Below are 14,278 nucleotides of genomic sequence, written 5' to 3' on the forward strand. Positions count from 1 at the left end.
TGTCATGCAAATTTGTCCAGTGCCACATGTTAGTCCAAACTTTGAGCCAGACACATGGCAGGAGAATGATTTTGCTTCTGATCCCTACAAGGCTCTGATGGCTTATTCCCCTCACCCTGATGCAGTGTTTTAGGTCCTCCTGAGATAATGTACCTTGGTAAGGCAAATTGTGGGACCAGTGTCTGCTGCTTTGTACTGGATGGCGTTTAGTGGTATGGATTCCCAAAGCCTCATCTTTCCCAGCTGCAAAGAGGAAAGATAAATGTAAGTATAGTACATCGTTAGCTGTCTTTAGCTCACATTCTTCCTTTTAGAACAAAACTACTTCCTGTGCTGTGTCTTTTTTGGTTTCCTGCAATTTGTACAACATGCCTGCTCAGAATTTAATATCCATGAAGAAACAAGAAAATAGTAGGAATGTTTTCCTGCTTCAGTCAGATCCTGCGTGATTACTCCAGGTTTATCACAAAACTTATAAGGGGAAATGCACTTTTTTCAGTTATGGATTTAGTAAGTTGTGCTTCCCTATTAGGATGCCTTCGCAAGGAAACCTGTGCCCAATTTTGGCAAAAATGCTTTGTAGTGCTGGAGCCATGAATATTTATAAATGCTTAAATATTGAGGACCCTAAAATTCTTATGCAATGTTCCTTGCAAGTTATTCGGACTATAAAAATGGCTGTATTGGTTCAGGCCAAAAGGCGAATGTTTAAAATAAAAGTAGACTAGGCATAAAGTGATACTGCCCAGTTTCTGGAACTTGCAGGTTAGAGACTTCCTGAGCCAGGGACCATTTTTAAGCATCTGGTAATCCTCAATAGTTTTGTACAGCACAGATTTATCTAATATTTCTATGTAAAGTTTTAGAATCCATAGTCTTATGTGGCAGGGAGCTCCAAAGTTTCACAGTGTACAGCCAATGTTCAGATGGCCAGTACCATATCTAATGCTGGTTCCCTAATAGACTCCTCAGATACCAGAGTTACACCCAGTTTCACACTGAATACCATTTTTGAGATTTCACATACCGTGTTTACTTAAGGAGAAGACCTATTGCCGCTGGAATTACTAAGAAATTTTTGTAAGGGTTCTGAATTAGAGTACTGCTTACAACAACAGCAAGACTTAGTATTAAGTTTGTACGTTCCCACACTTTAGTCAAAGTTGCCTCTTCACGTGGGATTTGAGAGACAAAACACAAACAGAAAATACAGGTTTGCAGTATTCCTGGAATTTATGTAATGATTAATAGACAGTATTGAGGGTGAGAAGATCTTATAGCAAATAGCTTTGACTTGAATTGTTCTGTCTTTAAATGTCATTTTGGTATTGCCAAATGGAAGGTGAAATCTTTCTTTGAGAGGCTGCCACTTCAGGAATAGAAAGTATCATAGGCCTATCTTTGAAAAGCTTTGTGTCTGCAATCATCTCTTTTCCCATAATCTTCTCTCCTATTTTCACATCTGAAAATCTCTGTCCTACTATTATCATCATATTATAATCTCCCGTTATTATAATCTCTCCTATTTTAACGTAATTTCTTTGTTCTGCCTTCCTTACGTGAATATTTTTCCTTTCTTCATTTTTTTAATTTCTTTGTTTTGCTTTCTACTCTGCCTTCTGTCTGTTCCTGGGTAATATTTTCAATCTAACCACTGAAATACATATTGTATTTTCACTTGGTAATTACTTGTGTAAACTATTCTTAGAACCTTTAAATTCATTTATTTAACACTGCGTCTTCTACTAATTTGCAGACTTTTAAAAAATCCTCACCACCATCACTACCACCTCAGCAAAAAAAAAAAAAGCAACAAACAGAGAGAAGATCTGAGAATTAGAAAAGATGCAGGCCAGTGACAGCTATCCACCAGGTAGTGGCTATGAATGGGTTGTGGTAGTGCCAGCCTTCATGGTGATGGGCCTCACTGCTGCCGTCCTCAAGACTTTTGGTCTTTTCTTTGTTGAAATCCAGCAGCACTTTGATGAACTTGCAAGCACCACTTCCTGGATCTTATCAGTAACTATTGCCATCTTTCATTTAGGAGGTAGGTAGAAATGCAGTTTAATGTCTTAACTACTCAAGAAATTTTGAAAAGCTTCCTTAAAAAAAAAAAACAAACTGAAAACATGTAGAGACAATACTTCCTTCTTCTCTTTCTACAGAAAATTGGCATTTGCTCCCTTTGATAAAAATGTATCCATGCCTCACACATGGAATGGGTTAATTGAGGACACTGTATATACAGAAATCTTTTAAAGACTTTTTAAAGGACTCCACGTACCTAGACTCATTATTCATTTTTTCTACAGGCTTTGAATCAAACTCGTTGGAGAAAATCCTAAGTGCAGAGTTTGTTGAATCAAGGTCTTAAAGCAGTTTGTCCAGGTTCACTGATCTCACAGTGACTGTCACTTTTTCAAAGTACTTTAAGACATGAGGACTGTGACCCTGCCTAGCAGATAAGCCATCTGCTACCAATATGGTTACTCTTAGTCCTGCTTTCCCCCCAGCTTCTCCTTTTTGTGTCCACCAAGATCCCTCTTCATGTATTGCCAGTTATGGCTTTTCTTCCCTCCACCCCCTTAGAATGATTCCAAGTCACTGATTTAACAGAAAACTAGCCAAGTTAATGAGGGAAAAAACCCCCAAAACAGTTCACTCATAGAGTACGTAAGGAAGACAAGATCACACAAGCAGATAGTAGGGGAAGAGACAGTGAACTATCCCAGTCAAAGGCAATGAGCTATGGGATCTGGTCACATACCACATCTTACCAAGCAAAGGAGGGAAAAATGCCAAAGATACTGCCTTTGATGCTTAACTTAGCTGTTTACAGAGTCCTTTATGTCCTTGTAAACTTGACAATCTTTCACCGTTATGGTGAGGATTCCAAATGCACAGGAAGGAACTGTGCAGAATTTGTGAAGTCCACTCTACATGTTCTTATATAGATACATAGTTGCAGTAGGTGCATATCCTTATGTGATAAATACTACAACAATTTTGTGTGTGAAGGCATGTAATTGCATAGACATATAATTATATGCATCCTACTTGATGCACAGCTATCAGTATTCTTGCCTGTAATTGCAGTACTTCCAAAGATCATGAGCAACTGCTGTTTCTTTGAAAAATGTATTCAGAAGAATAAAACAGTAACTCAAAGTAAAAAGATAAGGCAAGTCAGGTGTTTAAAAGAACTTATCATTTTTGTAAACTGCTATCCTTGATGCTTGATGTGCAGTATTTGAGCTTGTTTCATTACATAGAAGTAATGAATTGAAATACCAAGGAAAAACCTGCTTTTCCACCTACTCACAGACTACAGAAATTAATAAATGAGAACCTATCAATTTGGGTTACGAGTTAGACTTATCACCGGCCTATTGTGAGACTAGTTTGTCATTCAAGGATATGAACTTAATGAGAAAAAAAAAAAGCTGACATAGAAGGATAAAAGAACTCCTGTGATAGTTTCTTTATTTTTCATTTTTTAAAATATATATATTTGCATTATATAGGAATGTATCAAGGATACAACATATTAAATAATAATATCAAGATTAAACCTGCAAAACTGTGTTAGCTTAGCCAGATACGAGGCTGGCCTACTTCAAAGAAGGCAGCTATAATTTTCAGCAGAAATTGTTTTTCATCCTTTGAAATCCTACGCAAATAATCCTCTTTCAGAGAACACAGCTTGATGGCCAAACCTTCCAAAACCTTTCTATATAGCAGTTCATAATGTCTTAGATCACCACATAATTTTTTTTATCTTCTCCTGCCTTTGCTTCATTTATAGGGACCAGAAGACTTTCTGCTGAAGATCATCTGAGCCTCCAGTTCTCTGAGCATCATTCCTGGCCTGGCTTAGTCTTTCTTAATATGTTCCTCTGGGAAACCTTTAGTGTCATTTGGCTCAGTATGAAGGATGATCAGTGAATTATTAATTTTCCCTATTTGGATCCTTTCAACAGCAGCTCTGTGTCTTGTGTGGAAGGAGAGCACGTGCTTCTACTTTTGGGGTTTGCACCTGCACCAGGCCATTCAGTTTACCAGAGCAACAGTTCTCTCCATCACACACATAGGTCTTCTCTTGATACTTATGGACCTCTCCCATCACCTTTCTCTTTACACTGTGACCCCTTTCCATTGTTTGTAAGTTTTCTGTGTATTGCCCTTTAACCTTTCAGGCTCTGTGCCCTAGCTATCTTCTCCATTTCCAGTTCTGTGGCTAGCTTCTTTCTTCCTCGTGCTACCCCATGTTCCATTTCTGCTTATTTCTTCTCCTCAATCTCTATTAGAAAATGTTTTCTCGTAGTATTTCTGCCTCAACTGTAGATATTTCTCTTGTTATCCTCAGTCTATTTTTCTTTTATTTTGTTCATCATATATGTATGATTGTCCAACTCTAAATGCTTTATCCTGTCTCATGCTTTTTACTACATCTTACAGACCATGATTGAATTCCAGTACCAGTTTTACATGCTTATTGAATCATTGCATGTAAATGCTGATGAGACATTTGGGGTTTGTATAACTTCTGCCAGCTACCTGCTGTATGTCCTGCAGATTTTGCAGCCATTAGTATCTCTCCACCAGGTTTATTTCACTTGTCCTAGCTACAAAATTTTCTTCATTCTTACCTTACTTAACACTAGGGAAAGTACAATGATCTGCCTCTACAAACTACTATAACTATAACTACTTGCTGACTGCCCTCTATTCGTTGTACCTCCACTTATTTCAGTCTATAAGCATGGTCCTCGTTAACCGAATTTAATTTTATCCCCAAACTCCAATTTCCAGAATATCAGTACGTTTCTGGGAGCTGACTCCCAGTTTGCTCTAGGAAACCATGCCGTTACTGGGGTTCCCTCTAGTGGCCTTGGTTATTTAAAAAACTCCTGTACTTGAGGTTTGAAACTACCCTCACAAAACAGGGAATACTTTTCCATGATAGGTGTGCGCTTGATCTTAACTCTGTGATGCTGATAGAAAAACAGCCAGGCAGTATAACTGATCCTTAACTAAGAAAAAAATATTCCTGACATTCCAGGTGCTTCCAGACAGTGACTAAACACCAGTACTTTGGTTTTTGGAATTGCTGCACCAAGTCAGACCTGTACCTGGTGCAACTTTGCCCTCATGTGTTGAATCACAAAATCATAGAATGGTTTGGGCTGGAAAGGACCTTAAAGATCTTCCAGTCCAACTCCTGCCATGGGCACGGACACCTCCCACTAGACCAAGTTGCTCAAAGGCCTGTCCAAGCAGGGCTTGCAGAGTTCCTGCAGTCTGCTGAGATAAACTGTATCACTTAAATAAAAAATTAAGACATGATCTGCAAATTTCCTGGAAAAATATTACCTCAAAATAAACTCCAATTTTTTGTCCTTTATAAAACATTTGCAATTCCATGAACAGATGATTTTGCAAAGCTCTGGAAGATAAAGGCTAGTTTTCTCCAGAAAGTTTTCATGCCAACCATATCAATGACACGATAATACAGTTTTAATAAATTAACCTACAGATTCTTTGGTGGGATTTTACTTTCTGCTAAAAGGCTACACAAATTTCTGTCGTGTTGGTAGTTGTATCCTTAAATGAAATTCAGTACAACTGTTCCACAAGGAAAGTGCTGAAATGTTCTTTCCCTTTAAAAAGGTCTGCATATTTTGAATAAGTTTTAAAATTTGTGCTGCAGGGACAGTCATTTTCCTATCAGCAAGGATCTAATTTTAAAACCTTAATTAATCCCCCTAGCCAGCAGAATTCAGGCAGTTTGAGACAAATATTATAGGGCTATTTCTCCTCCAGATGCTTTATTTGATTGATTGGTCCTGTTGATCAGCTTAATGTTCCTAGTGTATTTGTCGTTCTCCCACTTTGCTCCTGACCCAGCCCCGGTTGCCAGCTCACTATGTGTGTAGTACACTCATCGGGCCGTTGTGATTATGGGAGGACTCCTGGCTTTTTCAGGAATGGCACTGGGATTTCTTGGGCTCAACATGGTCTGGATGTATGCAATGACTGGCTTCCTACAGGGTATGATTTCATGGCTTTATGGATTTCTTTCACCAGCAACTCAAAGCCCTTATTTGAAAGTGCTAGGAGTTTAAAAATCTGATTTCTGTTTTGATTTGATAAGGAATTAGAACCAGCCACGCTCTTGAAAGTCATTTGCCTCATGTACCACTCTGGAAATCAGAATTTATGCTAGAACCTGTAGTGACAAAGAAGGTGAATAATGTAAGATGTAGTAATTTTCACCTGTGAATTATATACAGCCAGAAAATGAAAAGAGTTTTATTTTTTACTCAGAGCCAAGAGCTCTGTGAAGGTTTAAAGAACATAAAGGGTGCTGAAGTACAAGGATTTAGAGATCCCAAATTTTGTACTTTCTATCAGATAATCTTATGGTTTGAACAAAGGCCCAAGCTTTCAGTGGATTCCAATCCTTTGCTTTACTACAGGTGAAAACAGGCCAGAAAGTTTTCTCCAGCAGCTAGCAGATTTTTCTGGAAGTGAAGCTGGCAGGGAATAAAATAAATGATTCCCAGCTTCATGCTGGATGACTGAGAAAATGTCTGGAATTCGAGCCCCTTGGCAGTCCTGTGCTGCCAAATAATTTGTAGGGAGCCATTAAGATCACTGTAAGTTAGAGCAGGTTTGAAGCAGGTTCAAAGCAGTCAGGCAAGAAAATGAAGGGCAAATAGAGGTAATACACCAGCTTCCTACAAGTCCTCCCTCACTTTCTACCCTGAACATAGCTTCTCTTAACCCAGCAATCTGATCTAGTACCAGCCTTAATTAGGACAGCACGGACGCTCTGAGATCTATGTTCAGCCACAGATTTCTTACCAGTGGCAAACTTGTCAAACCATTTTTTTTTCTCACAGTGAGACTAGAATAGTGCATACTTCATACTCCTGCTTTTTTGCTTGAACATGCAACTTATTCTTACAGAACATATACCACAAATATACTGTTACACATAGTACAGCTGAGCTAATGCTTTTGCTAAAAAATGTTTTTCTTTTACAAGTTTTTAACTCGGCAAATGTAGGAGCACTTTCCACCTTTGCAAACCACCTCGGTAACGTCTAACTGGTGCTATTTGTATTGCTGTTTTTCAGGACTTAGGATCTCCTTTTCATGGACACCAGCCATTAGCATTGTCAGCCATTATTTCTCCAAGAAAAGAGCTTTGGCCAATGCTATTGCCGGTGCTGGAGAATGTGCCTTTGCATTCACATTTGGGCCATTTTTCCAGTGGCTTATTAGTCAGTATGGATGGAAAGGTGCCCTCTTGATCATAGGTGGCATCCAACTCAATATTTGTGTCTGTGGATTACTGATGCGACCCCTGACAAGCAGCAGCCTCCTTGAGGCTAGCCATTCTGGAACTGAGACAGCACCTGACAATGCTGCATCTGGGATGGACAAAGATAATAAATCTCCCATCTCACACAAAACCTTCAACTGGATGCTTGTGAGGCGATCGGAGTTTGTACTTTATGCCATTTTTGGCATATTAGCTGCTATGAGTTTTTTTGTTCCTCCGTTATTTTTAGTCCCACTTAGCTACAGCCTGGGAATAGACGAATCGTGGACTGCATCCCTCCTATCCATTTTGGCTATGGTGGACTTTGCCGGCAGACTGTTGTGTGGCTGTTATGCCAATCTCCACATTACCAAAACTGTGCATTTGCTGACAATGACAATTGCCCTGATCAGTACTTTCCTGATGCTGCTGCCACTGGCCAACAATTACCTGTCATTGGCAATTTTCACTAGCTTCTATGGATTCTTCTTTGGCACAACGGTCGCAGTTCACATTACAGTGCTAGCAGATGTAGGCATGCCAGATTTTGACAGTGCTCTAGGGCTTTTCATGCTCATTCGAAGCACTGGAGGTTTTGTGGGGCCTCCTCTTGCTGGTAAGTTAAAACAATGCTCTGTCAAGTACAGCTTACAAGGAAAATGGGGAATGATTACCCAAACTGAAAAAATCTGGATCTGGACCCAAACTTGCCTCTTTTTAGCTCAGTTGTATCTGGACCAAGAAATATATAAAAACAAAGAGTCAGTTTAGTTCCTCTTGAAAATATCTTGCTCCCTCTCTTCTCTGTGTTTTAGAGATACCTGTTCAATATGAAGCAGGGTTTACATGGTGGTGTTCCTGCTTCCTGAATCCCACAGAATCCCACTTGATGGAGTCCCACTGTCTTGCTGTGAAGGTGTATCTATGTGACAAGCACCAGATATGTACTTTCAGAGAAGAAACTGGAATTTGAGACTAGTGATGTTGCATAAATGCGGGTATTGTTGGCAGGGTTTCTAGAAATGGTCGAATTGAACAGCTTGAAAAATTAGGCTATGTGAAACTCAAGGAACTATTCAGAGATGCCTGCTGTTTTCAGATAGCATTTGGGCTAACCAATATAATAAATGAGGCAGGCAGCACATAAAAGCAGTGGGAAGAGAGAGCAGACAATGAGACAGCACATGGATTTATGGGCTGGCAATGATACAGTCATCTTGGAAAAAATTAAGACAAACAAGCTGCAAGCTGTAGGGACTTTACAAAGTGATATGGCAGAAAAGTTACCAATGTGACTTGTAAAATGCAAATCATGCAAAGATTACTGCTCATGCACTACAGTGACTTTTGTGGTAGTGACACCACTAATAGGTTGCAAATGAGTCAGACTGAATACTGGAACATTTTAGTTCACTTTTGAAAATATTGGAACCAGGAGAGTTTGTAGAGAATTTGAGACAGACCACTATCAAAAGTATGATGGGAATATCTGAATAAAATACGAAGATAACAAGACATTTCTATAGTGGCTGGTTACTAGTACTGATTACCTGGGGATCCGACACCTTTGTGTATCTATAATAAGCTAAAAAGAAGGTATGGAAGAGGAGGGCACCACAAGTGCTTCTTGAGTTCTCCTCTCCTACTTTAAGAGTAAAATCTAAAAGATTTTGATTCAGAGTTCCTTTGCCTAACAGGACTGATGTTACATTGGAACAAGGGCTTGGGAGTACACTAAATGTGAACAAACTTTCTAATGGGAGACCAAGCAAGCAGCCTTTATCAGCCCACAGATGAACCGGCCATTGTACCACATACACTGCTGTAGTACTACTGCTATACTACTGTTTTTTCAGTACAGTACACAATGGCATTAGGTATTCTGATTTTCTTAAAGCTCCCTAAAACTAGTGTTTTTTTGTTAACATCTGTGACTCTTTGTAAAATGATGATCAGGAAGGCCCTTAACACTGCAGGCAACCTCTGCAACTGTGTCTCCAGCAGAGGTCTCCCCTTTCCTTTAAACTCTCTTATGCTATCCAGTTACAGTCCAAATTACAGCAACTGACAACAGATACACCACAGAACATGGGACTACTCAGATACAAAACTGCATTATTTGGTTTTGGCTTTTTTCTCTGTCATTCCCTTCATTGTTGAAAAGTGCTTCAAACTGTATAGCATTTTGTCTTACTAGCAATTTGCGTATGCAAACTTAATGAGATGAGAACTGTGTTTCAAATTTTAAAATGCTATAATGAGGTGATGCTCCATGCACTCATGATGTAGAATGCTGCAAGACAGGTGTGTAGCCAGCATACTCTGTGCGTGGGTATGTCCATACTGCTGAGCTAATTCACATTAGTCTTATTTCTGTCAAACACATTGTTGTAATTTGTTTCTCTGCAGGTCTGATTGTGGACATGGCTGGAGATTACAGAGCAGGCTTCTACATGGCAGGAGCCACTCTTGTCCTGTCAGCTGGAATTTTAGTTACTTTAGATCAACTCCAACAGAGAAAAGAAAGAGGAAGCCAGACTAATGCTAAACCAGAAAAGTCAACATTACCCTACCCTTCCTCCCACGTCCTGAAACTTCAGAACAGAAGGTATCAAGAACATGATGTAGTGGTGTGACTACACTGGACATCTTACAGCATTTTAGGACATATGGAAGTGTTTTATTTTCTCCAAACTCAATATCTGTAGGATTTATAAAATGATGGAAGTTTTGGATAGGAATGTTTGAAACTGAGGAAATAAGTAGTTTACAGGCAAACCATACCAGTAACCATGATAAGTATTATTTTGATGTTGAAGTTGCATTTTGACTATACGAGTCTTAGGCATAGTCCCAGAGGGCTGCAATAAGCAAATTAGGGAAACTATGGTCTAAATGAAATTACCATGAAGTGTGTATGCAGGAGAGAGAAACTTTCCCGCCATATACAGACTGCAGCCATCACTACTGAACAGGAAGAGGCAGCAGCTCACAGATGTTTAGGTTGGGGAAGCAGCGCTTAGAATTGTCAGTAAACAAGTTGGTTGTGAAAGCAAGAGTACACGGATATAGTTTTGAGTTAAAGGGTTTGCAGATACTCTACAGAGCAGGGCTGGGATCTGATAAATAAATAAACCTGATAAATGAGGAAAGTTATCTGAAAAATAGAACTCAGTAGAGAGAAATGCAGTCCCAAATATCAGAAGTGAAAAGCAAAATACAGACACATAAAATGGAGAAGGATTGATGAATAACAGAGGAAGACCTAAGGCTACAGTGGGCTTCAGACCCAAAGAATCTCAAATGCAACCCTATATGAAAAAGAGTAAATGTCTTTCTGTGCTACGGTAAGATAGCAGAGTTGATGATGCTTGCAGGGCTTTAACTGGAAGAGTTACACAAGTTGTAAAGAATTAAGTTGAACAAGAATGAGAAAGGTTAAGAAGACACAGCAAAAGGAAAAAGTGTAAGAAATAACAGCCTTAAAATCATAATAAGTTGAGATAAAGAAGACAATTCATTTCCTTGTTAAGGCAATTAGTAATTGGTACAATTTGCAGCAAGGCACAGTTATGTAATGGGACAAAAAACTTTGTTGTAGCCTGTTAAGCATAGGAACAGACTATAGGGAGAATATGAAAACATAGATACCAGATAATAGGCAAGACATGAGAGAGAATCTAAATACATACAACTGCTTCAGAAGAGTGGGAGGGATTAGATGATTTCCTGAGATCCTCTTTAGTCCCACATTTCAACTATCCTGAGGCTCTTTGAGCAAATACTTGATTTATGAGAATAAAAAGAGTCTGTATTCAAAACACTTTTTTTTGGTCATTTTATTTTATCAGGGGGAAGACAAAACATAAGGGAGGAAGGGCTGGATCACATTTAAAAAGTAACAGTAAAAGGAAAAACCATAGCACTTAAAAACTTTCAAACTATTAGAAAAGTCATAGCTGCCCTAGTTATGAACTTCACAATTTTTTACCGTTGAAACACCTTATTTGTGAAGCCAAGTTTAACATAAATACATTTTCAAAAATTTAATTTAACTTACTAATAAATCAACTACCTGTGACAGCTTGATTGCAGAACACACACTGGAAGAAACACAACTGGGTGGGCAAAGTCTTTTAACAAGGCCCTCAAATTTCTGACAAAACATTTTTCAATCCTGTCAATTGAAAAACTTACATTTTTCTAGAAGTATTAATCTCCAGTCTTCTGCAGTGGTCCAATATTCAAAATAACTCTTCACTTTATAAAATGAAAGGAAGGGGAATTGTTGGAGGGGGCAAGGGAAGAGTTGTTTAATAGATGCAGTTTCTACCTCTGACTTTGTGTTTAAATTCTGTATTTTATTTACAAGCTCTGTCAACAATTTCTGCATTTTAGTATGTCCTGACATCTGACACAGGCAGTGAAGAAGGCTGGTGGCATCCTGGGCTGTATAACCAGCGACACAGTCAGCAGATCAAGTCAGGTGATTATTCCCCTTTGCTCCACAGTTGTGCATCCATTTTGGGGCACCAAGCACAGGAAAGAATTCGATAAACGTGACCAGTTCAGCAGAGGACCACCAAGAGGCTTTGGGAGCACCCAGCAGCATCCCTGGCACTGATGGAAGAGATGAATGAGACGCTAGGCTCTTCACAGCAGGTCATGGCGGGAGGGCGAGGGGCAGTGCCAGAAGCTGAAACACAGCAGCTCAGGCAGCAGCCACGAGGAAAACCCAGCAGTGGAGCCATGGCCCAGGGAGGTTGGGCTGCCTCCATTCTTGCGGGTTTCATGCCCTGACTGGATGAAGCCCTGAGCAGCCCACTCTGAGCCCACCCTGCTCTGGGCAGGGGCTGGAGACCTCCCCAGGTCCCCACCACTATGAACACAATCTTGTGACCCTGTGAAAAGAAAAATGAAAGGCTGTTATTTTTTTTGCTAAATGCACTGAACAGTATTAGTCACCAGGACACTCTGTCAGCTGACAACTACGTATCTGTTTAATAGCACAGGAAAAGTACTGTTTGTATAAATACTGGGACTGCTTTTACTTCAGCTGTAGCAGCAATATTCCAATTTAAGTTTCATTGGACTAGTACTGCAGGGATGACTTGCAAAGGACTGTTTTGTTCCAAGCTGCTAATGATGTTGTCAGTGTTGCCTATATTCACTTTCTTCAAACAAAGATGGCCTCAGAGACCTAAATCTGCAGCTCACCTGCAAGGAGTTTCTCACCCTGTCACTGGTGGAAACAGGACTGTGGGCTTTAGAAAGCATCACCATTCTCTTGAATCCAGGTGTGGTTTCCTGAAATTACATGCAAGGAAAGTCATACCTCTGCCTTACCTTGACAGTGCCTGACTGCATCCAAAAGGTTTTCACCTGTGGTTGGTCTCATGGAGAAAGTCCCATAAATCTGAACAATCCTCTGGGCTCAGGACCTCCATTCACTCACAGAGTAGCTGCAAAGAGGAACATAAAGTTAACCAATCTTTTTTATTTGGAAAAACAAATTGCAGGAACACAGCAACCTCAGCATTTTTGCCATCCTCTTGGCATAGCTACTACGGAATTAAGACCACCACTCCTTCAATACTGTACACTGTTCAGAGATGGAGCAGAGGGAGATGGGTTTGACACTGAGAACCACAGTTTCACTTAGAAATTACTTGAGGAGGAACTTAGTTTCATGAACCAGGCTTTCAGGATGACAACGTACAAATTGTGTCTGTGCAAGGCAGTATACAGGACATTATTGCTTCCTGGAGGTATCTGTAGTTGACATAACAGCAATTTGAGGATCAGCTTTTCAAAAAGCTCCAAACTGGGCCTTTAGTAAAACTGTTCTGCCCTGGAAGCCAGATAATACCAACTTCAAAGTAAATCCCCAAATCATGCAGACATAAGGATCCTCAGCACTAACTGAAAGGGCTATAATCTCCTTATTCACTCTTACTGTACTCTCTTACTGTTAATGTAGATTTAGCACTGAAATACTCAAGAGTTTCCAATGATATTCCCATAAAACTCAAAACTAAAACCGTTACTAAATCAGGTGTTAAGGTCCTCCTGTTTCTTTCCTGTCTGCTGTAGAAAGCCTCAATTGCCAGAAAAAAATACAGATTATAAATTAAGGGAAGTAAATAAATAAAAATACCAAGAACTTGTCCTAGAAAGATGGAGTCACACTGTTAAGAGCATAAAACCAACTACTGCTCTTTTTCTTAAAAGGCCAAGCATGTTATTTTCAGTTACACTGAAAAGCACTCATTTTCTACTTATCATCACGATTCATCAGAGTACCCTGGGCTATCACAAAAGGCCTGGGTTGCTTTAAGGTTTCTCCAAAGTACTCCTCTTCTTCCATCCTCTTCTCCTCCTGAGATGTTCTCTTTAAAAACATAACACCTGTGGAAGCCAAATGTCAACTCCAGTGACTTTATGTTAACGGAGTTAACAGCACTGCCTCTGAGAAATAAGATTTTGTGAAAATTGAGATCAGAACCAGGTCATGGAGTCTCACCTTCTCATCCAACCAATTCCTCAATAACAGCATCGTGCATTTACATTCCAGATGGCACCACAGATCATGACAAGTTGGGTTTTTTCCCCTTCCTTGTTACACTATTACAAGAGATTCATTCAGAACACAAAATATTCAGTCAGCTGACATTTTGCCCCCCACACTGCTTGAGGCAAGGAAGGGGCAGAGACCGGTTTTGGTATCGCATGGGTTCTCTGTATGTCTCAGTTTTGATTCTGACAAGAACAAACAGCACACTTCAGTTACCATAGTCTCCCAGAAGTGAAGCTTTTCTTCAGGAAAACACATGATTTGATAATAAGCTCCACAACATTTTCACAGTACTGCACAAGGGTTGGGAACTCAATGCACTGTGACAGCATACACTTACTGTTTTACACACATGCATATCTACAGAAACTTTC

General features: G+C 39.7%; 1 protein-coding gene across 1 annotated transcript; it reads left to right on the forward strand.

The window, feature by feature from the left end:
* Window positions 1-1,845: 1,845 nt before the first annotated feature.
* Window positions 1,846-9,966, forward strand: LOC104548029 (monocarboxylate transporter 2-like). The gene is given in 4 exon segments (XM_010193931.1): window positions 1,846-2,047; window positions 5,908-6,051; window positions 7,143-7,946; window positions 9,740-9,966. Coding segments are annotated over 4 exon segments (1,377 nt in total).
* The last annotated feature ends 4,312 nt before the right edge of the window (window positions 9,967-14,278 follow it).

Source organism: Mesitornis unicolor, unplaced genomic scaffold, assembly GCF_000695765.1.
Source record: "Mesitornis unicolor isolate BGI_N332 unplaced genomic scaffold, ASM69576v1 scaffold18521, whole genome shotgun sequence".
Classification (NCBI taxonomy): Eukaryota; Metazoa; Chordata; class Aves; order Mesitornithiformes; family Mesitornithidae; genus Mesitornis; species Mesitornis unicolor.